The sequence below is a fragment of the Hyperolius riggenbachi genome, chromosome 12 (genome assembly GCF_040937935.1).
Source record: "Hyperolius riggenbachi isolate aHypRig1 chromosome 12, aHypRig1.pri, whole genome shotgun sequence".
Taxonomy (NCBI): Eukaryota; Metazoa; Chordata; class Amphibia; order Anura; family Hyperoliidae; genus Hyperolius; species Hyperolius riggenbachi.
In genome coordinates, this window is record NC_090657.1 from 234,584,452 (window position 1) to 234,608,900 (window position 24,449).

The 24,449-nt window shown below is 46.5% G+C and overlaps 2 protein-coding genes across 4 annotated transcripts in view; one reads left to right on the forward strand and one right to left on the reverse strand.

The window, feature by feature from the left end:
• The window catches only part of ABCA5 (ATP binding cassette subfamily A member 5), a 230,244-nt gene extending 215,643 nt beyond the window's left edge, over positions 1-14,601 (forward strand). For all 3 annotated transcript variants that reach the window (XM_068263315.1, XM_068263316.1, XM_068263317.1), the window contains 4 exons: positions 4,039-4,188; positions 6,304-6,383; positions 7,659-7,714; positions 13,754-14,601. In XM_068263315.1, the coding sequence (XP_068119416.1) occupies positions 4,039-4,188; positions 6,304-6,383; positions 7,659-7,714; positions 13,754-13,858 (391 nt within the window). In that variant the 3' untranslated portion in view covers positions 13,859-14,601. The remainder of the gene's footprint in view (positions 1-4,038; positions 4,189-6,303; positions 6,384-7,658; positions 7,715-13,753) is intronic.
• Positions 1-24,449, reverse strand: part of PGS1 (phosphatidylglycerophosphate synthase 1) — a 213,337-nt gene that overhangs the window by 29,516 nt on the left and 159,372 nt on the right. The window lies entirely within an intron of this gene.

A 24,449-nucleotide genomic window follows, 5' to 3' on the forward strand; every position in this document is an offset into this window, starting at 1 on the left:
CGGCATCTGGTGATGTCCATGAGTTCAAGACTGCAGGCTGCCATTGCCAGCAAATGGTTTTCAACCAAGTATCAAAAATAAAAGTATTTGGACAAATTAAAATAACTGTAAATAAAATGATTGAGTTCCTAAAATGAAGGGATCGGGTTAAAAATGCTTTAGTTGCCTCACATGGTTATGCAATAGTTTTGTTCACCCCACTGGATTAAACGTCTGCACTGCAACTTCTGAAATTGTTTCATTTAAAATTAAAGGTAGCCATACACTGTTCGATTTGCATTCAGATTGATCAGATTCGATCAGAGAGAGATCTATCTGTTGGTCGGAGAGGAATCGTATGGCTGCCTTTACTGCAAACAGATTGTGAATCGATTTCAGCCTGAAACCGATCACCATCTGTGGAGCTGTCGCCGCCATTCTGTCAGCGTGTGCGCAACGCTTTTACAGCGGATTTGATCACAATGATCGAATCTGCTGTATATTGGCGGGAAAATAGTTAGGTGTATGGGCCCCTTAACTGTGGTAATGTTCAGAACCAAAATGAGAAAAAAAAAGTTGTCTCTGTCCAAATATTTCTGGCTCTATCTGTATGTGGACGGAGGGAATAAAGAAAAGTAAGGCAGAAAGTGAGGTTCACTTAGTACGGAAAGGTATAGAAGGGGTTAATGGGAATGGTATGGGGTACAGGTTTTATGAAGGCCTAGTTTACATTGGGTGTGTTAAACGCGTTAAAGCGCATGATAAAAATCGCATGCTTTTGTGCACGCTTTAGTGCGGGTTTCAGTGCTCTTTTTTTAAAAGTATTTTTGTTTATTGTAGCAGTAGAAGTTGTCAATAGAGCTGCACGGTTTTTCGGTTTAAAACCGAAACCGCGGTTTGTGACAAGACGATCTAGTGATCGTCAGTATCCTTGGTTTTTGCCCGCTGTCTCTACGCTTGTATCTGGCCCCGCTGTGCGCGATTGGCCAGAAGCAGTGAATATGCATTAGTGTTAATGAGCGCGGGGGGGGGGGGCGGATCCACTCGAGCGAGCGGCCGGGCACACACAGCATTACCAATCACTGTATAATACAGTGATTGGTAATGCTGTGTGTGCCCGGCCGCTCGCTCGAGTGGATCCGCCCCCCGCTCATTAACACTAATGCATATTCACTGCTTCTGGCCAATCGCGCACAGCGGGGCCAGATACAAGGTACTACAGACAACGGGCAGTGCGGGCACAATGTAAGCTGCTGCAGATAGTAGACGATCACCAGATCGTCTTAACATGAAACGCATTCCACATGAAACGCCTTTGTAATGCAGCTCAGCGCAGCGCATAGATGGGAACCAGGCACATGGGAAAATAAATACCTTGCAGAACGCCGCAGGCGCACAGAAACGGCCCTGATGTGAACGAGGCCCAAGTTTGCAAGTAAAGCACACAAATGTATTTATTTTTTTAAAGTCTCCCTCTGGCAGCTCAGAAAGCAGCGGTGACCTAATAGGGCTGCTTAGAATAAAAAATGCAAATTTTCTATTTGTTTTTAATATGATCGCGGTTACTGACTAGAACAGCAATCATTCTCACTAAACAGGCCCGGATTGGCTCAGGGGACACAAGTTCCCTTCCACCAATCCTTCCTGCTTCGGGGGCTGTCGGGAGCGTGCAATAACACGCGGCACCTGGCTGAGTGAACGGATGCGATAGTCGCAACCCTGCGGCTGTAGCAACCGTGGCCATGGCAGAGCCGGGACAAGGTCCTCCAGCAGCCAAGGCTGAGACACCAAAGTGCGCCCACCCCAGCCGTCACACACTGATTTCTATTAGACTAAGAGGCACCCCAGGGCCCCCAACACCTTAATCTCTAGTTATCGGGCTTGTAGTCACTGCCATGTATCAACTTTTCTTATTTCTTTCTGCTTCAAACACAATAGGGGAATGATAGCTGAATGAGTTGTGCACCCCTCCTACACCACGCCCTGAGGCTGGAGCCTCTCTCGCCTCAGCCCCGCCCTGCGTCCCCTCCTGCACTGCACCCTGAGGCTAGAGCCTCTCTCGCCTCCTCTGCCTCAGCCCCGCTCTGTGCCCCCTCCTACACTGCGCCCTGAGGCTACAGCCTCTCTCGCCTCTGCCCCGCGTCCCCTCCTGCACTGCACCCTGAGGCTAGAGCCTCTCTCGCCTCCTCTACCTCAGCTCCGCCCTGGGCCCCCTCCTACACTGTGCCCTGAGGCTGGAGCCTCTCTCGCCTCTGCCCCGCGCCCCCTCCTACACTGCACCCTGAGGCTGGAGCCTCTCTCGCCTCCTCTACCTCAGCTCCGCCCTGTGCCCCCTCCTACACTGTGCCCTGAGGCTGGAGCCTCTCTCGCCACTGCCCGGCCTTGACCATGAGCGTAACTAGAATACCTGTGTGGCTAAAGTCGTTAAGACCAGTACACACTATACAAAAGTCGCTGAGAAAGACAAATGTCGCGCATATGTCTTCACCGGCAATTAAGACCAACGACGAGTCTTTCTAACAACGTTGTCTGCACACTGATATATTGTAAAGCGACCAACACTGCGCAAATGTAAGTGACATTACGTATGACAACTGTAGAACAATGCCATTTAAACAACACTGTACACATGTAGCCAATATCTGCCCCATGGGCTTCTGAGTTTAAGTGCCAGATGGATCCGGTAAAATGCCCGATATCGGTCGCTTGATGTTCTGGGACAATCGTCATGAAAAATTGTAACAATACAGACTTCTGTATATTGGATCTGGGAGAGAATATATATCTAGGCATATATTGAGGCAGTGTGAGATAAGGCCTCATTCTTGGAGACCACAGTGGGGATCGTAAGTGATGGCAGAAATCTGCCCTTTATTTTTGTTTTTACATGGGTCATATTGGAACATAGTGGAGGCTGCTGACAGATCAGTAAGTTATCAGTTGTGTGATAGTCTTGTGCAGACAAGGACAGTGAGAACATTTTATTTTTAATAAATGCCTACTGTCCAGAATGTATTATATTGCAGTCACACATCTGTCAGCATTCCTCTTAGAACTGCTGCCTCACTGATGATATCACCACCAATGATGATAAATGAGACTAACCATTCAGAATTGGGCCAATCAAAAAACAGCAGGAAGGCTTGGCAGACACTAGAACGCTTTTTTTGAGCGTTTAGGGAGCGCTTTAAATCAGCAGCGATTTCCCTAAACGCTCTGCCAATGTAAATTAATGTAACAAATTCCACTGTAGCAATCAGCAAAATCACAGGACATGCAGAATTTTGGGAGCAGTTGTGCTTCAATGTAAAGTATTGAAACGCTTGCAAATCGCTCATGAATCGCTACACATAGCGATTTGCGTGTGATTTTAAATTACGGCAAACTGTAAAAAAAAATATTGAAAGGACCAATCAGAATTAAAATCACAAATCGCCATCACCATTGCTGCCAAAAAGCTTATTTTAAAATCGGAAAAAAAAAAAAATCACCAGAAAAAACGCTTATGAAATCTCTTCAGGGCCCACTCACGCTTGATCGTTTTGCCGGCGACTTTTGAAAGCGCTAGTGTAATAAAACCCTATGGGCCCGTTCTTAATTGGGTGATTGCTGCAAATTGCCCAAAAACACGAAACGCAATTACCGCAAAACACGTACCCTGCACCATTCTCAGGCGATTTCCCGGTGATCGCGTTTCAGTGCTATCGAAATGCGATCGCGGCACTGTCCAGTGATTTTTCCGCGTGAAATAGCGGAAAAAAATCACTCCCACAAAACGCTTTAAGTGTGAATGGGCCCTTACAAAACACTACTTAAATTTGCGCTAGGGATTTGTAGTGGGTTCCAGACCGAACTGCGTGTAATTGGGCCAATTCCCAGGTGCTTGCAATTTGCATTAAATTTGCTTGTAAATTAGTGTTACAGCAGTCTGATCCCCGCAGCAGAGGTCGGGGCGGGCTTGTGGAGCTCCCTTAGTAAATAAGGCCCTAGATACCCTAACCAATGAGATTCCTGTGCAGGGAGACTCCACCCATCCAGCAGTCTTGTGTGTCTCCCCAGGTATATCGGGTCAGTGCAGCATCTGAAGAGCAAGTTTGGTCGGCACTACAGCCTAGAGCTGAAGCTGGACGCGGATTCCGGGGCCCAGCAAATGGAGATTCTACACCGAGAGATCCTGAAACACTTCCCGAACGCCAGCCGCCAGGAGAGGTACTGCCCCCTACATACACATACTCTTCATGCTGCATTGCTTATGTATGGTCAATGATAGCTCCACCTCCAGTATACAGTACCAGAACTCCACCCCCTATGACAAACCAACCTGTCACTTAAAGCACACCTGAGATTCGAGGCAAAGCTGCCTCAGGTAAACACAGACATTTGTTTACACTAGATCCACATACCTCTGTGTGTTTGTTCCCCTCAGCTCGTCCATTACCGCCAGAGGGTGCCGCTCAGGCCCTGCTGGGCCGATTTTGATAAAATAAAAAGCAGCACACGCAGCCGGCACTTTGCCAGCCGCGTGTGCTACCTGATCGCCGCCGCAGCGCGTCGATCCACCGCGTGCAGCGGCGAAAGAGGGTCCCCCAGCCGCCCGAGCCCAGCGCAGCCGGAACAAATAGTTCCGGCCAGCGCTAAGGGCTGGATCGGAGGCGGCTGACGTCAGGACGTCGGCTGACGTCCATGACGTCACTCCGCTCGTCGCCATGGCGACGAGGAAAGCCAAACAAGGAAGGCCGCTCATTGCAGCCTTCCTTGTTACTTCTGATTGCCGGAGGCGATCAGAAGAACGCATCCGGAGCGCCCTCTAGTGGGCTTTCATGCAGCCAACTTTCAGTTGGCTGCATGAAAGTTTTTTTTTTTTATTTAAAAAAAACCCTCCCGCAGCTGCCCTGGCGATCTCAATAGAACGCCAGGGTGGTTGGACAACTGAAGAGAAAGGAATACGGAGGCTGCCATGTTTATTTCCTTTTAAGTAATACCAGTTACCTGGCAGCCCTGCTGATCCTCGGCCTCTAATACTATTAGCCATAGCCCCTGAACAAGCATGCAGCCTCTAATACTATTAGCCATAGCCTCTGAACAAGCATGCAGCAGATCAGATGTTTCAGACTTTAAAGTCAGATCTGACAAGATTAGCTGCATGCTTGTTTCTGGTGTGATTCACACGCTACTGCAGCCAAATAGACCAGCAGGGCTGCCAGGCAACTGGTATTGATTAAAAGGAAATAAATATGGCAGCCTCCGTATACCTCTTACTTCAGTTCCCCTTTAAGCAAAGATAGGAAGAAGCAGGCTTGCCCCGCTTATCAGCCTCCCATGGAGGCTGCCATATTGATTTCCTATTAAACAATACCAGTTGCCTGGCTGGCCTGCTGATCTCTTTGGCTGCAGTAGTGTCTGAAGTCAGACTGGATTAGCTGTAAGCTTGTTTCAGGTGTGTGATTCAGTCAGAGCACCTGATCTGCTGCATGCTTGTTCAGGGTCTTTAGCTAAAGGTATTAGAGGCAAAGGATCAGCAGGGCTGCCAGGCAACTGGTATTGCTTAAAAGGAGATAAATATGGCAGCCTCCATATCACTCTCACTTCAAGGGTTCTTTAAAGGGAACCTTAACCCTGTAAAATAAACAAAGTTTCACTTACCTGGGGCTTCCGAAGCCCCCTGCAGCTGTCCTTTGCCCTTGTCGGTCCTCAACTATCCTCCGGTCCCCCGCTGCGGATTAGTTTCGTTTTTGGCCGACTAAGAGTGTGCAAATATAGATAAATATATTTGCAAATATAAATAAAAATATATTTTACTCCCCAAACCCCCAAGTAGTATTGGACCTGTTGGGTTTAAAGGAATACTGAGCAGGTTCTAAGGTGAAGGGGCGTGACCATATAATAAATGTGGGCGTGGTTATGGGTGGAGCCGAATGTACATGGAGGTTAGCAGGCTCACGCTCACCCACCCTCCCTCAGTATGTACCTTCCAGCATATTCCAAGACAAATTCAGCAATCATGAGCCCCCCCCCCCCCCCCCCCGCTACACTTGCTGCTTCCTCTGTGTCTGGCTCCCGGATCCTGCATGTGACCCGGGTCAGGTGACATGGATGCAGCACAGCAGGAAGTGTACAAGACGGCGCCCGGAGGTTTCGTAAGTGTGTAGAGTCCACCGCAGTGGAAAAGACTGGTAAAGCTCCACCTCCAGTCTCCCCCTCTGGCATCCTGAAGTCTCAACCAACCGGCATGTCTGAGTTCCCAGATAGCTGGGACATTACTGTATATATGCTTAGCAATGATAATGCTGCAGCCTCAGTGACATGACCTCCCTTTACTTCCAGCTTCGCCTCTCTGATGTCGTACAAAGTCCCCAAGGAGGACGTGCAGTCTCTATCACAGGCCTTCTTCAACCTGGCGCAAGGTAACCGCAACGCTTCTGCCCCCAGCTGCTCCCAGACAAGAGAGACACAGTGCCATTACAGAATTAGCTTAATGTATATACTCGTGTATAAGCCACGTTAGAGGCCCCCCCCCCCCCCCCCAGACCCCGTGTGCAGCCTGGCCAATCAATGCCAGGCAACGATGAGGGATAGATCAGGACTCCCTCGGACGTCACGACGTCGGTGACGTCATCGAGATCGTCGCCATGGCGACGGGGGAAGCCCTAATGGAAATCCTGTTCAGAACAGGATTTCCATGTGGGCAAGCGCACCGGCGGCGATCGGAGGGGTGGGAGGGACGCCGCAGGGAGGGGGCATCATGTAGCTAGCGCTACATGAAAGAAAAAAAAATTGCAAAAAAAAAAACCCTGCGACCGCGGGACTCAGACCACCAGGGAGGTTAAATAGCAAGTTCTTTTGAAACATCATAAAAATTGTGATTACCTGTACACACTGGTGCAATGCGTTTTTTAGAAAAATGCAATCGCTGGTACTGCTATGCTTTTAAGCGCTGCCCTTGAAAAACGCATGAATAACACAATGTATGCAATTTTCATTGCCTTTTTTTGGGTAAACAAACAGGAAACCAGGAAAAGCTAATATCAAAATAAAAAATGCACAAAAAATCAAAGTAGAATTTTGATTTAAAAAAAAAAAAAAATCACTCTTATTGCCTTGGCGATATTCAGTGTGTACAGGCCCTTAAAGTGAACCAGAGACGGGATAATAAAAACAATTATACATACCTGGGGCTTCCTCCAGCCCCATCTGTCTGGATCGCTCCCACGCCGCCGTCTTCCGGTGTCTGCAGCTACGAAATCCGGGTCCCCGCACTGCCATCAGTCGGAGCCAGTCCAGCGTAAGAGAAGTGCGCTGTTTGCGTATCTCACCAGCAGCCACTGGAGACATACAGATTGGGCACATTTCTCCTGCGTAGGCTGGCTCCAATTAGGTCAGTGACGGGACCTGGTTCCGGAGCTGCGGGCAGCGGAGGACGGCGGCGTGGGAGCGATCCGTGCAGATGGGGCTGGAGGAAGTCCCAGGTATGTATAAATCTTTATCCCATCTCTGGTTTCCTTTAAGTTGGGTTTTTATAGGTCAGGGACTACCTACCTACATATACATACATACACATATATCAATATATATCAGACATCTTATTGCATCACATAGCGTTGGTGTATATATAGATGTGTAATATGTGAGCCCTGTAAGAGCCATTATACTGAGTGTGCGTCTCTCTCCTCTCGCTGCAGTAAAACACACGTTTAATGTGGAGGAATACAGCTTCTCTCAGTCCTCGCTGGAACAGGTAATCATCAGATACTGATAATGTTACTCACAGAATAAAGTACAGACTAGAGCACAGGAGAGATCCCGCAAACCTGGACCGCCTTTAATAAAATAACAAAGGTCTGTTACTGGGGCATTACACACACTGTACCACAACAACCAGTCCTGACTGTATCAGCTGCAATCGTTCACCAAGCAAGATCACCCCATGATGCACCTCTGCTGAATACGCAAATAATGTCTTTATACTCCTAAAAGGCAGACCCACATCCAGAATGGCTGGTATATAGTGAGCCTATAGACTATCTTTATTATATTCCAACTATGTAATGTATACATGTCCGTCGAGTTCAACCAGAAAATAAGGCATAACACCAGCCTGCACCCCCTTACCAGCCTACCCCTCCCCCACCAGCCTGCACCCCCCACACCTTCGCTCCAGCCTGCACCCCCCCACCACCACCTGCCTGCACCCCCACCTGATCCAGAGGAAGATGAAAGACCTTTAGGGCTGGAACCCACTAGAGCGATTTTTTGAGCGTTTAGGGAGCGCTTTGAATCGCTAGCGCTTTCCCTAAACACTCCGCCAATGTAAATAAATGTAACAAATACCACAGTAGCGATTATCAAAATCACAATCGCAGGACATGCAGCATTTTGGTAGCGTTTGCGCTTCAATGTAATGTATTGAAGCACTGGCTAATCGCTCATGAATCGCTACACACAGCGATTTGCGTGCGATTGCAAACTGTAAATAAAAATATGATACATTGAAAGGACCAATCAGAATTAAATTCACTAATCGCAAATTGCTACACAATCGCTAGCAAAAAGCTTACACTTTTTAAAATTGATACCAATAGCGCCGGAAAACGCTCATGAAATCGCTTACAAATCTCTTATTAAAAACGCTAGCGATTGTGCTAGCGATTTGTAGTAGGTTCCAGGCCTTACAAGGTTTCTTTCCCGACTCCAGGTGGCAACCAGATAAATTACCACCGGGAATTACATTATACTACTAATGTATAGTGTGCCTACAGCCTGGTAATGTGCAGAGTCACACCAAACCAACACACGCGCGCGCACACAGTGTCAGAAGTGCTGATCACAATCTGGTTTTCCAAATTACATATTTACTTTATTTATTTAAGGTGGCCACACACCATACAACAAAATTTGATTTTACAACAATTCAATAAAAACAATCTGTTGTATTTCCATTTTTTTCGATTTATCGATCAGGAGAGGTGGATTTTGATGATTCATTTTTATGAAAATCTAAGGGTGTTGGGTAACTTGTCAATTTATTAATTTATAGACCCAAGCAATTTTTCTTATAATTTGAGAAAAATTTAACATGTGTGATGTATCAGATTTTTTTTTAATTGTTAGAATCAATCAGAAAAATGGATTGAATTGAAAATAAATGTCAAATTGTATGGTGTGTGGTCACCTTCAGATTATTTGTAAAATATTGCAGAATTACATTGAAAATATCGTTACCTTTACTGCCTGGCTTGACTATCTTTAGTACTGCCTTCCTAAAAGTGGCCACTATACAGTACACACTGTATATTTTTTACGTACAGTATATTTTTTCCCCAGTTCTAGTATTCCAATCTATTTTTCTGATTTTAGCTATTAAAAAATCTGACTAAGGCTGCTTACACACCAAGAAGTTACAGGCGCACGTTAGTGCGCCTGTAACGCTCCCCCAACGCACAGCAATGTAACTCAAGTGGGCTGTTCACACAGCCCACGTTGCGTTACATGTAATGCTGCACGTTCTCCGGAAAGTGCAGCATGCTACGGCGTTGGAGCGGCTATAGCCGCGTTAGACTGTTTGCACATGCGCAGTGGGGGGCGGAGAGGAGGCGGGGAGAGCCAGCTACAGTAGCCGCGCACATGGCTACTTAATATTCACTGCAATGGCGGGCGCTGATTGGCCGGCGGGACCACGTGATGCGGATTGTCTCGCTCCGCATCACGTCGTCCCGCTGGCCAATCAGCGCCACTCTGGGAGACATTATAGGACTCGAGTAGAGATGGGAAGTTCGGATCTTTTCAATGATCCGGATGATTCGAATCGGATCATTGAAGAGATCCGGATCTTTGATCCGAATCTCGGATCATTTTACTACCGGAAGCATTCGGGGGTGAAATGAACAGCAGGACAGGTCTGTGGACAGGAGAAGGGGAGGGGGTGGACACACAGAGAAGGGGAGAAGATGGACAGAGGGCAAGGAGTGGACAGAGATGGGAGGAGGGACGAGCAGAGAGCAGAAATGTTTGCACACAATACCCACATGCTAAAGTCATATGCTTTACATGTATTTCACCTATATGTTCATCTGTACACTTTGAAAGAAAAGGTCCCACAGTGAAAAAAAGCATTCCCCGAAGTGAAGTGCAGCTGTTTAGTGCCGAGTGCAGGAGGATCATATTGCCTTTCAATCACACTGTCTGCAAAGTTACTGAGCTGTGCTGAGCCAAAAGCTTCCCCATGTGTTCACTGTGCAGCACTACGGAACAGACAGCCTGTAATAGTCAGCACATTATAGCCAGTATGTGTGCTCTACACATATCTGGCAGTGGCACCCATGTCCCTGACTTGACTCCCCTCTACCTCTCTCCCTGCAAGGCTGCCTCCCCTCCAACAGAGCGATCCATCTCTGCTCTGCTTCCAGGACCCCGCTGCCCGCTGAGAGGGGGCGTGTCGCTCCTGGCCCCGCCCCTTTTGCGATCCGAATCACTCATTTTGATGATTCGGATGATCGACTCATAAAATAGATTCGGATCAAAGATCCGAATCGTTCATGATCCGGACAACACTAGACTCGAGCCGCCTAACGCGGCTCACTCTACCGTCGGCTCTTGCAGCACCATACGTTGTGTTAGGTGCACGTTATGCGACCTTAACGTGGCACCTAACGCAACGTCTTGGTGTGCAAGAAGCCTAAATGTATCTCACTCAAATTCCTGTTTAAAATCTTTTCTCTTTTCATAATTGGAGAGATATTGAACTCTAAAAAATGGTTTGGGTCTTTATACATATATACTGCGTTATATACTCTTATATCGCAGCTTACCGCGCTGCCATGCCAATCCTATGGGACGCACAGTGCGACATTAGCCTTGCATTGTAACGTGTGACGTTATGGTAATGCATCGCTTTCAGTGCGTTACCTCTAAACACACACGTTACCAGGTACAGGGAAGCATACTTTTCTGTACCTACTGTATGCGACAGTAACAGCGTTAATCTGCGTTACCACTGTTTTGTTGCGTTATGTAGCGACTTAACGTCTGATCGCACCACAACGTCCTACTGTGAATCTAGCCTCATTGACAATGTGTCTTACATCATTAAATCTTCATGAAGATTGATCAGAAATATCAGCCACTCCCAAACAACTCAGGTCGATAAAAACAGTACATTTGATTTCTCACTCTAATGAAAAACACGCCGTTCATTTTTCCTGTACTGCAGATTTTCACGGAATTGCAGCAAGGGAGGGATCACACATCTGCGGGGATCACAGACTATTCCCCACAAGCGTTTTACTGCACAAATTGTGCGTTTTGTAGAGCGTTTAACTTGCAGGGTTTTTTTTTACTACAGTAGCCATTGCTTTTGATGAAAACCCACATGTGTTGTGCAGGAAAGTAGTGCCTTGTTACCCCCATGGAGGAATCGCATATACCTCTGGAAAATGCAGCAGCGCCGCAGACTATCATTGTATGCGATCCCTGAGGTGTTCTATGTGGCAAAACGCTGCAGATTTGCTCAAGTGTGACCCCTGCCAGCTTTCAAAACCCCCACGTGCAGATTGAGCCGGTCATATACCAAGTGGCCTGCAGCTGACCTAGGCAGAGGTCAAAGGCAAATCAAGTGTTTTGCTGCAGGCATCTGAGATTCTGCAGAACGCAAAAAAATAAATACAACCTGCACTACCTTCCTGCATAAAACATTGTCTATACAGAGTACATAGTCTTGTCACTAACTGTCCCTCAGAGAGGCGCACAATATAGTGTATGTATGTATCGTGTAGTGCATGTATCATAGTCGAGCGCCAATTTTAGGGAGAAGCCAATTAACTTATCTGTGTGTTTTTTTGGTATGTGGGAGGAAATCTGAGTGCCCGGGGGAAACCTCTGAAGACAGTGGCGTAGCTAAGGAGCTGTGGGCCCCGATGCAAGTTTTACAATGGGGCCCCCCCAAGCAAGAAGGGGGTGGGGAATAGTTTAATGATTACCAATATTCAAAGTATCTGTAGAAGTGATTATTATGAGCACAGGACCAATAGAGAGCTAATACTGATGTTAAAGGGAGGGCCCTTTAGGGCCCCGATGCAGTCGCAATCTCTGCAACCCCTATTGCTACACCCCTGCCTGCAGACACGGAGAGAACATACAAACTCCTTGCAGTTGTTGACCTGGCTGGGATTGGACCCGGGAACCCAGCGCTGCAAGGTGAGAGCGCTAACCACTACGCCACCGTGCTGCCCATAGATGGGTCGAATAGATAATTTCCGACAGATGCGATCTGATTTCTGATCGTTTTTCTGATCGACAGGCATAGAAGTGATCAGAAAAATGATTGGAAATCCGATTGGATCTGTCGGAAATTATCTGGTGAGAAATTGCATGGTGTGTACCTGGCATAACCCAACAGTAATGTATAAAGAACACCAGATTGTGCTAAATGAAAATCTCCCCAGTGCTTTTTTTTGTGTGCAACAGTTGACTTGTGAAGAAGGACAAAAAAAATCTCAAAAATGTCAAATCCATGTGTAGACATAAGTAGAATATGTATATTTGTCTGAGGCCTAGTGCACACCAAAACCGCTAGCAGATCCACAAAACGCTACCGGTTTTGGGTGCGGATGACAGAATACAGTCCCAGTGCACACCGGGCAGATCTTAAAGCGATCCGCCGGGTGTTCACCGGCCGCATCCGCGTGGCTAATGTATCTCTATGGGCTGGTGCACACCGGCGGTTTGAGGTTTTAAGCAAACCGCAAACGTGCAGCAAGAGGCACGTTTGCGGCTTGGTAAAAACCTCAAACCGCCGGTGTGCACCAGCCCATAGAGATACATTAGCCACGCGGATTTTCAGCCGGATTCGGCCGGTGTGCACTGGGCCTGAGAGTCAAATGCACTGTAAAAGGAGGGTTTTTTTTCCCCCCCATGGATTCGCCACTTACAGTAAGTGATTTCTTTCCAACACGTTTGGGACTAGTCCATTTCCTCATGGGGGATTCTCTGGGTTTTCTTAAAGGGAACAAGAGGTGAGAGGGATATGGAGGCTATTTATTTCTTAAACCATGCTGATTACCTGGCTGCGCTGCTGATCCTCTGCCTCTAATTCTGGGAATACACGGCTCAATTCTGCGCCGATAAGATGGCTCGATAGATAATTTCCGACAAGTCCTATCGCCGTTCGATCGTTTTGCTGCTTGATTTGTTTTCGAAAAAAAGAGATAAGAAAAACGAGCGAAAGATGAGTGAATTGAGCGGACAAAATAATCAGGCGCAGAATCGACCGGTGTATTCCCAGCACAAAACATTTAGCCACAGCCCCTGAACAAGCATGCAGCAGATCAGGTGCTCTGACTGAAGTCAGACTAGATTAACTGCATGCTTGTTACTGTTGTGTGATTCAGACACCATCAGCAGGGCTGCCAAGCAACTGGTGTTGTTTAAAAGGAAATAAACATGGCAGCCTCCATAGGTGTCTCACCATGCGGTCCTTTTAGTTTTCAAAAGCACTTACTTAATGGCATTTGCTCAGTTCAACTTCCAGAGCAGTGTGTGATCTGGCAGTTTCTGACAACTTGTGATCCTTGCCAGGGAATGCTTTAAAAAGAATAAAGGAAAACTTTACGTCCCCCATGAGGAGAAGGAGCGGACCAAACTTGAAGGTAACCGGTAACAACTATCAGTTTAAACACACTTACTGTAAGGGACAGTTACACAGAAATAGTAATTTAAAGTGCTTTTTACTCAGTTTATCATAGGGCATACTTGATTTACGGCGTTCCCCTTTAACTTGCAGGTGTTCATCGAGCTGGCTAAAGAGCAGGAGGAGGAGGACAATTTCGCCACCATGAACAGCACCCTCTGCTGGAACCGGCGACAGGAAGACAGAGTGGCCTTCTGAGCGGCGGACGCTAAACGCACGGCCTGCGAACTGCTGCGGCCTCCAGTCCTCCTCTGTGCGAACGAGGAAGGACAATGGTGAACTGGCTGCAAAATGTCGCCACCAATCGCAAGCCGTCTACCCTGGACTGACCTGTCGGCTGAGCTTACTTGAACAATGGCGGGCTCCCCCTTCGCGCGGGAGTCCCGGAATTCAGGTTTTCAGGGGTTCACAAGCACCTCATAATCTTATTTAGCGTTACAGTCCTCGTGGCGACTGATCACCGTCCACCGCTTCGGAATTTATTTTGCGGTTTTACGCCGGCCATATGAGCCATTCTTACATGCCGAAACCAAAAGACTGCCGAAACCATGAGGTTCAGGTGGGAAGGGGTTATAAATACCACCAAAAACTGAACAATGTACAATTCTAAAAGCAATCGTTATAGTAAGTAGAAAGCGTGCAAATAGAACAGCTGTTCCATGGGCCAGACGTGCTTGCCAGTGCAATGCAGCCTGCTTCCTCGCCTCTGTGGGTGCAGCTGGTGGGCGGGCCAGTGACAATGCCATTTTGGTGACATGGCAACAAGCGCTTTTCGGCAGTCTCATAGACCACATTATTCATTGCAGCCAAGCATTAGGGAGGTTGTTTTTGGCGTGGGGGCTCCAGTGAGTGGCGTACATGGTACGGAGAGTGGTGCAAGTGTTCAGTAAGAGGCGGTGACCATCGGTAAGTGTCTGGCTAGCAGTGGAATGACTCGGCAAGTAGGGGTGGGTGGTAATGGGGTGTTGGGGAGGTTCAGCTTGGGGTGGGGCTTCAGCAAGCAGAAAGAGTGATGGGATGAGTGGCTTTAGTGTTCGGCAAGTGGTGGGGAGAGATAAATTAGGCGTATCGGTAGGGAGCAAGATAAAACAGGAGCGCTGTATGGTGCATTAATGGTTTATTTTTGATTTAAAAAAAAAAAAAAAAAAGGGGGGGATTAAAATTGCACTTACAAGATGCAAATGCTTTAAAATCATGTCTCCCATATTGGGTAGTCAGTAGTGTTGATCGAACACCTAGTTATTCGGGCTCGGGTCGGCTCGGCCGGACATGGTCCAGATGTGCGGGATATTGGGCCGAACACCGAGCCTAATTGAAGTCAATGGGGATCATGGTCGGGTCCCCACTGACTTCAATTAGTCTCGGTGTTCGGCCCAATATCCCGAACATCTGAACCATGTCAGGCCGAGCCCGAATAACTGGGTGTTTGATCAACACTAGTAGTCAGAAATCCCTTGTCTCTCCGATTCCCGTAGCTGTGGCCAATAGCAAGGGTGTCCAGGTGTACAACAGACCATCGTCAGATGTGATGAAGGCGTAAGCACGCCGAAACGTGTCATGATGCTGCAGGCACTGTAAATGAGGCCCTTTATACTCCACCCCACCTCTGTAGTACACCTGGACACCCTTGCTATTAGCCACAGCTACGGTAACCAGAGAAAGGAGAAGGGATTCCTGACTACCTTATATGGGAGAAATGCTATTAAAGTATTTGCATCTTGTAAGTGCAATTTTAATCCTGTTTTTATCTACAATAAAACGTTAATGCCCCATAGAGCGCTCCTCTTTTATCTTGTTTTCTAGTACACTTTTCCCACGAGTTCGGGAGCTTGCTAATTTGGTGCCATCTATTGGAGTATTATCTCCTGGATCCTTCGCCTTGTTGGAGCGCTGTTATATATTTTGGAAATTGACAATATCGGTATGGAGGTTGGGTGTAACAGTAAGAGGGTTAGTCGTTACTGTCAGAAAACCTCACATATCCCTGTTGATCCAGAGGAAGGCACAACACCAGCCTGCACCCTAACCTATCCCTGCTGATCCAGAGGAAGGCACAACACCAGCCTGCACCCTCACCTATCCCTGCTGATCCAGAGGAAGGCACAACACCAGCCTGCTCCCTCACCTATCCCTGCTGATCCAGAGGAAGGCACAACACCAGCCTGCACCCTCACATATCCCTGCTGATCCAGAGGAAGGCACAACACCAGCCTGCTCCCTCACATATCCCTGCTGATCCAGAGGAAGGCACAACACCAGCCTGCACCCTCACATATCCCTGCTGATCCAGAGGAAGGCACAACACCAGCCTGCTCCCTCACATATCCCTGCTGATCCAGAGGAAGGCACAACACCAGCCTGCACACTCACATATCCCTGCTGATCCAGAGGAAGGTGAAAAACCCCCACAAGGCATGGTCCAATTAGCCCCAAAAGGGAGAAAAAAATTCCTTCCCGACTCCAGATGGCAATCAGATAAAATCCCTGGATCAACACCGAGCATTACCTAGTATTTATAGCCGTTCCGCTGTTTGTTTAAAATATTTTTTTTTACTATTTCTGCCTATTTACTTTATTTTATTTTTTTAAATCCCCTCCCTCCCCCCAGCCAGCCAATCGGCTGTCATAGGCTTTTGCCCCCCGAGCAGGAGATGCGTGCTCTGCACACTGCAGCCCCAGGACTTGACTCCAACTGGCGTTAGGCAGTCCTGGGGCTGCTGCGGCCACGCCCATGGGCGTTAAGAAGTTAAAACGCATATAGAATTTGCCATAACTACTTCCTGTGGTAATACATTCCAATCACTCAAATTGTAAAGCGCCCTTTCCTAAATAAAAGGCTAAAACGTTTTTCCTCCATACACAGACCATGTCCTCTAGTCCTTTGTGAAAGCCTACGGGGACAAAAAGCTCATCCGCCAAGCTTTTATATTGCCCTCTGATGTATTTATACATGTTAATTAGATCCCCTCTAAGGCGTCTTTTCTCTAGACTAAATAAACCCAGTTTATCTAACCTTTCTTGGTAAGCGAGACCTTCCATCCCACGTATCAGTTTTGTTGCTCGTCTCTGCACCTGCTCTAAGACTGCAATATCTTTCCTGTAATGTGGTGCCCAGAACTGAATTCCATATTCCAGATGTGGCCTTACTAGAGAGTTAAACAGGGGCAATATTATGCTAGCGCCTCGAGTATTTATTTCCTTTTTTAAACGTTCGCCATTGACATGCAACAGCCAAATAAAAAAAAAATGAATATGCTAGACTGCATCTACCGACATTTCAGTAGAACCTACGTGTCCATATGAGGAGGCGTGTCTTGCAGTTCACAGGAAGTGTACTGGTTGAACTCGATGGACGTATGTCTTTTTTTCAACCAAAATAACTATGTAACTATGAAATAGAGATCTCAAGCCTGTACGGATAGGGGTGCAGCTGCAAGCATGCGGAGCTGTACAGGGAGTTTCTGATCATCAAATGATCCGTTCCAGAGGGAACTCATACATTTTCCCAAATCATGATTGCTTTCAGAGTTTACCTTGTTCAGTTTTCATTTTGCCGCCTCTGTATGGTGAAGAGAGAACAATAAAAAGTGTTGCAATAAAGGGAGCTGCAATCACCTTTATCTCTAGGCTACCAATGTGATCACGTGACTAGTGCTGCTGCCTTCTTTCCTGTGTGCAGTGGGCGTGTCATCAAATCTACACGCCCCTCTTCTCCAAACCAATAGAAAGGGCGTTAGATTGCAGAATAGCCACACCAACCTCCTGCATCCCGATTGGATGAATGAAGGTTTGGCCACATCTGCACCTCCCAGAAATGCTGAACCAGAGGAGGGGGGCCAGCAGCTGAAGTCACATGCCTGAACTGCTTATCCAAACATAACAGGTATTCACAGCTTTTTCAGAACACTTTATTCCTATCTCTCTGAGAAGGGGAGGGACATTTATCACTGCTGAGATGGGGAGAGGTCCACTAATCACTGCTGAAAGGGGGAGGGGCTCACTAATCACTGCTGAGGGGGAGGGGCCCACTAATCACTGCTGAGGGGGAGGGGCCCACTAATCACTGCTGAAGAGGGGGGCATCATATTACTGCTGAAAGGGGGAGGGGCCCACTAATCACTGCTGAGGGGAGGGGCCCACTAATCACTGCTGACAGGGGGAGGGGCCCACTAATCACTGCTGACAGGGGGAGGAGTCTATCACTGGAGGCAAAACTAATGACTTTGCCATATCCCGTATCACCCATTGGCTGAGAGATTTTCCAGCGGTTTTCATATGGCCAGCGTTATATGAAGTTAGTGTACAGTACTTCTAATGAAATACTATGGAATGGGGGTCCTTATCAATGTTGCAGTATACCCGCTTTACTGATTTCAGTCTCCTTTTACTTTACAGGCACATTCTCCATTATTTTGCCATCCCCAAACCAATCAGCACTTCCGACGCATCACAGCAAAAAATGTTTTATTCATCAACTGAATTGTCGAATGATCACTATTAAAATCATTCACAGTCGATTTTGGACATCGAGGTTTATTTTCTGCCAATCCAATCCATTGACCGATTCTTCACTCAAAATTGTACAGTTAGTGGATCTTTAGAGGCAAATGCACTTGCACCCCACAATTGTAGCCCACTTGCAGTGAATGTCACTAGACCATCATACATTTTCCATAGATCAGACATGGAATATGGAATTTAGAAAACAAAAATTGGACAAAAATTCCTTAAAACCTCACCCCTCTCGATCAGTCTTCAAATATCAACTCCACCTTGAATGGGAATAGCTAATAAATTGTGTAGAAGCGATGCCTGATTGGCGTACTGCAGCAAGCATATCACACACCAGCAATGGCGACATTCCCATACATCAATCTGACCGATATCCGGTGATCGGAATGTAGAACTATCTATAGTTCCAAAACGGGGAAATCACCATCTTTACAAGATTGTATGTATATTTAACATCGGTAGGAAGCAGTCGTCCCACCATGGAGTCAGTTACTGTATATCCCTAGTATGACGCCACACGGTGGTCTCAAGCAAAAAGACAACCCCTTCATGTAACTGCATTGTTTGACCTTAAAGGGAACCTAAACTGAGAAGGATGTGGATTTTTTCCTTTTGAAATAATACCAGTTGCCCGACTCCCCTGCTGATCCTGTGTCTCTAATACTTTTAGCCACAGCCCCTCAACAAGCATGCAGCAGATTAGGTGCTCTGACTGACATCAGACTGGATTAGCTGCATGCTTGTTTCAGGTGTGTGATTCAGCTACTACTGCAGCCAAAGAGATCAGCAGGACTGACAAGCAACTGGTATTGTTTTAAAGGAAACATACATATCCCTCTCGGTTAAGGTTCTCTTTCATGTACACACATCACTATACGTTACTGCCCAGTGTGAGGGACTGGTGCACTGATGCTATAAAGTACCCCTGCAGCCTGGTCCATACACTGCCTATTCTTAGCCCTGCCCCTTCCCTGTCTTAGCAAGGCAAGAGGGGCGGGTACAATCCATCCAGGAGGCGGAGCATTGGTTGTGCTGCAGCAGTCAGGAGGTGGCAGCACCCACACACCCATCATTCTGGGCCCCTTTGCTCTAGCCAGTTAGCAGCAGGTGCCACGTGACTATGTATGATCTGTCTGAGAGGGGGGACCCCGCTGTCCCTTTTCAGGGGGTCTCTTCCACGTCTCTTGAATGTTTCTGTGTGTTTCCAGGCGGAAGCACGCAATCTGCACTGAATATTCTGGTAGTTAAAGAAGTAGCATGTTGTGCATTTGTGATTTTATGTAAGGTATTTCACATTCTGCCTCCAATACTCACGTATAAGCCTAATTTCTCAACATAAAAAATGTGCTGAAAATTTACCCCCCGGGCTTATATGCGAGTCAGTGGAGCAGAGTGGATGATGGAGCAGGTTTTGTTACTGACAGAGGAGTGTAAGGATTGTGCACTAGTGATCCTGCTCTTGCCAGCTGGCTCCCTGCTGTGTCTGTGCCCCCCCCCCCCATCCCCTGCAACATGGTGTGCAGAGTGCGCCGCTCAAGACTACCTGTGTCCCCTGGCTTGTGGAGCAGAGCGTGCAAGCAACATGTCAGCAGTGCAATGATCAGGGATTCTTCCTGTGTGGCAATAGCTGTGTGGCAATAGCTGTGTCTCATATCCGTGACACCATCTAGTGGCGTCTTGAGACACAGCTGTATCATCCTTGGTGCACATCTGGCTATGGGGAGGGGGGATGACTTGTACTGGGGGCAGATATGGCTACTGGGGGGGGGGGGGGACTTATACGCGAGTCAATCACTTTCCTGGTTTCTGAGGGAAAAGTGGGAACCTCGGCTTATATGCGAGTGGATACAGTAACTGCCCCATACCGACTGAATTTACCCCGATATTAAAGGGCCTCACCGCCCCTCCGTCCTAAAACAATTACTCCGACAAACTTATAGGAATCAACCAACAACATTGCGGACTTTTCTTAATGTTCCAAATGTATTCTGTACCAAAAAATGCATTTTACAAACCTGTAAATCTGAAATATTTATTTGGAATATTTTGCACGCACCATGTGAGGTTCCAGGCAAGATAACTTACTGCTCTGCGTCTAACGATTTTCCTGCATCAAAAGTTTAGTATAGGATAAAAACCAATGCCTATTGGAAGTGAACGAACTGGCGGGAGACCTGTGATGTTTCGGCAGGGGGCGGAGCTATGCCGAGCTCTACCTTGGGTGGGATTTTGCCCCTCTTGATTTTAAGCCATGTACAAGTCATATTGTTCGGTGGGGATTAGGACTTGATCCCTCGTGCAACACGGAGGGAGGCCAAGGCTGTACAGAGGCAGCACTAGCCTGCAGGCTAGTGACATGTTCTGTTGCTGGGCGGTGGGAGGAGGTGCTGACATGGAAGTGACGTTACGTAGTGGGCAGGGCGAGTGGGGAAAACAATGCCATTTGCTGGCATAGGCAAAATCTATTCACAGGGCTGATTGCTGGCCAAGGCATCGGGGGCCGGTATACACACCCACGCTAGATTTTTGGTAGAGGTGGTTGTCATAGTTGTAATCGAGCGTCATCCAGCATGTCGAGGAAGTTGTAATAAGGGATGATCAATGAGATATGCAAATTATTCTGAGTTGATGCAAATTTATGCAGTTTGAAAATGGACCAATCCATTTAAACCTGGGTTTAAATGGCTTGGTCCATTTACAAACTGTATACATTTGCCTAAAAATGTGCATAATTGCAGAACAATTTGCATCTCATCGATCACCCCTCGTTATAATGCAGCATTGAGCAGAAAGAATATGAGAGGCGAAAGAGCCTTGCAGAGTATGGGCTGATAGGATATTAATAAGCACATTATGGCGGTTTTACATGATTTACCGGTCTTGTGAATATATATTATAGCGCCCCCTAGGGACCAGTAAGAACATTTTAGGTTGTATTAAAAAAAGACACTGAAGCGAAAATTTGATATAATGATTTGTATGTGTCGTACAGCTAAGAAAACATTAGGAGCACAGACATAATTCTAATCTTGTTTCCAGTACAGGAAGAGTTAAAAAAAACTCCAGTTATCTATGCAAAAGAGCCATTTAGCTCCACTACTTTCAAAGTGGCAGGGAGCTCGTCTTCTGAAGCTTGTTATCTCAAGTGTCAGTCATTGTATTTTCTTTTTCTCTGCAAAGGACAGGTCAAAAGTTCACTGGCCTGCTCTGTAAAATCATTTAGAATGCTGAGTAGCGTGTAAACTGCAATTATTAGAGAATGATGCAATGTTATGAAAAACACTATATAACTGAAAATAAAAATGAGAACATTTTCTTTGCTACTAATGTTCTAGTAATTATACGTACTACACAACCAATTCATTATATCGCTTTTTTTTTTCGCTTCAGTGTCTCTTTAAGAAGCTCCTTTTTAATGAAATGTCTGTACTCATCAACGGTCTTTCTGCGGCAGCTGGGGAGAGTCCGGAAGCAACTACTATGACTGAGCTCATCATTCAATAATGGATATTAAACAGATGGGAATGTGTAGTGTTTGTCTTTAGCATTTTGTGTTTAGCACTATGAAAAGAATAATAATAATGTAAAAATGTAAAATATTACAAATAAATGTTTTGATTTTTTTGTTTGTTTCTGGGGTTGCACCTGACAAGGTTTTGTAACTAGAAGATTGTTTTGCTTTACTCTCTCGCCTATCCATCAGGAGCCGCTGTACACACACTAGAGCCGACACAAGTATGGCCGACTGTGCCAAGAACAGGGCCCAACTCTGAAGATAAGGGCACTCCTGTATGTTTTTTAGATGTGGGAAGAAACCGATCAGTTAATATAATGGCCCTAGACTACGATACATACACTACACGATACATGCATAGACATATGACTATGGTAGGGATTCGATTATGAGCTCCTTTGGAGGGACAGTTAAAGAGGAACTCCAGTGAACTTTTACTGTTGGCAGGTGATGTAGCTGCTGCATGATTTTTGGCAGTTGGAAACAGCTGTAAACAGCCATTTCCCATAAAAGTTCGAACTTTTCTTGTGGGAGGGGTTTCATCACAATATCAGTCATACAGCGCCCCCTGATGGTCTGTTTGTGAAAAGGAATAGATTTCTCATGTAAAAGGGGGTATCAGCTACTGATTGGGATAAAGTTCAATTTTTGGTCGGAGTTTCTCTTTAAGTGACAAGACAATATACTCTGTACAGCGCTACTTAATATGTCTGCGCTACATAAACACTAAATAATAATATTACTATGAATAAAATGAATGCCATATGAAGGGGTACTTGGGATCATTTTACCCTTTTATAAAGGAGGACATAAAATAATGTTCAGTGACTGACAGACCTATGAAAATTCAAGTTAGACCAGCAGGTGGCAAACTACAAGCACAGCGAACGTGAAAAAATAAACATTGCTTTGCTGGTACAGGTATTGCACCCACAGCATTATAAATAGAATAATACAAGTGGGTTTCAGCCTAGAACCTACTTTAAAGTGGACCTGTCACCTGAACTCCCTCTCTGCTCTTAAAGATACACAACAGCATAATAACCTTTACAGAAACATTTCTATGTTACAGCTGATACAAATCCTGCAATAAATCTGCAGTGTGTCTACTTCCTGCTTTCATGGAAGCAGACATAGGGTTAACATCCTGTGTTTACAAATTAGAAACTGTCGTGTCAGTCAGCTGAGTGATCAAAATTACAACTTGTGATTAATCACAGAAGAGGGAGAATTAGACAGGCTAAACTCTCTAAGTACATACAGGGTGGATTTCTCTGCGTTTTCCTTCTGTCCTGTGCAAGAGCTCCACTTAAAAAGCACCAATGCATGTGATTTTATGCAGTTTTGTTTCCATTTGCAATTCTGGGAGTCTGCGCAGGTGTCCCAGCATGCAACACGATCCTGCCTGGGGGGAGAGGCTTTAGCATGGAATTAGTTAAAGGAATACTGTAGGGGTGTCGGGGGAAAAGGAGTTGAACTTACCCGGGGCTTCTAATGGACCCCCACACACACATCCTGTGCCCGCGCAGCCACTCACCGATGCTCCGGCCCCGCCTCCAGTTCACTTCTGGAATTTCAGACTTTAAAGTCTAAAAACCACTGCACCTGCGTTGCCGTGTCCTCACTCCCGCTGATGGCACCAGGAGCGTACTGCGCAGTCCCAGTATGGTCTTCAGAGTAAAATGATATACAGGCGCAGTGGTTTTCAGACTTTAAAGTCTGAAATTCCAGAAGTGAACCAGAGGCGGGGCCGGAGCATCGGTGAGTGGCTGCACAGGCACAGGATGCCTGCAGGGGGGCGGAGCATCGGTGAGTGGCTGCATGGGCACAGGATGCCTGCAGGGGGGCGGAGCATCAGTGAGTGGCTGCACGGGCACGGGATGCCTGCAGGGGACCATTGGAAGCCCTGGGTAAGTTCAACTCATTTTCCCCCGAGCCCCCTACAGTATCCCTTTAAGTTCCATTAAGTAAATGATATTTAAAAAGGACCACTATTGCAAAAAAATCGTAGAATTTAAAATACATATAAAACAATAAAAGGTAGGTTTCTTCCAGAGTGAAATGACCAATAAATTATCTCCCACGTTGCTGTCACTTACAGTAGGGAGTATAAATCTGACAAACGACAGGTTTTGAACTAGCCCATCTCCTTATGGGGGATTCTCAGGGTTTTCTTTGTTTTTAAAAGCACTTGGTGAATGGCAGTTGATCCATCCAAATGCCAAAGAAAAGTGTGCGGGAAGGCTGGCCAGCATCATTGTATAAATGCTTTTCAGGCAGTGTCTTTATATAGAATAAAGGGTCACGCTGGGAATCCCCCATGAAGAGTTAGACTACTTCAAAACCTGTCGGTTATGTCAGATTTCTACCATCTACTGTATGGCCTTGCTCACACTGGAGGCGTTTTTGCTATTTTTTTAAGTGCCGGCGATTAGCAAAATCGCCCAGAAAGCGCCTGTGCAATGTTTCCCTATGAGAGAGTTCACATCTGAGCGGTTAGTTTCAGATCCGCTCAGCAAAGCGCTGTCTGTACCATTTTTAGGGCGATTTTGCTACAATGGAAGGTATAGGAAAAAGCACAAAACGCTCACAAGATTGCTTTGTCTTTTGATGAATACATACATTGTATTTATTCACTTCCGGGCCAAAGAGATCAGCTCCTGACTTGTATCGAAGTGAAAAAACAAATCGCTCTGCGAAAGCGCTTTGATTGAAGAGCGCTGTATACAAAAGTGAAGCACGCAGGTAAGCGCCGGGAGGGGA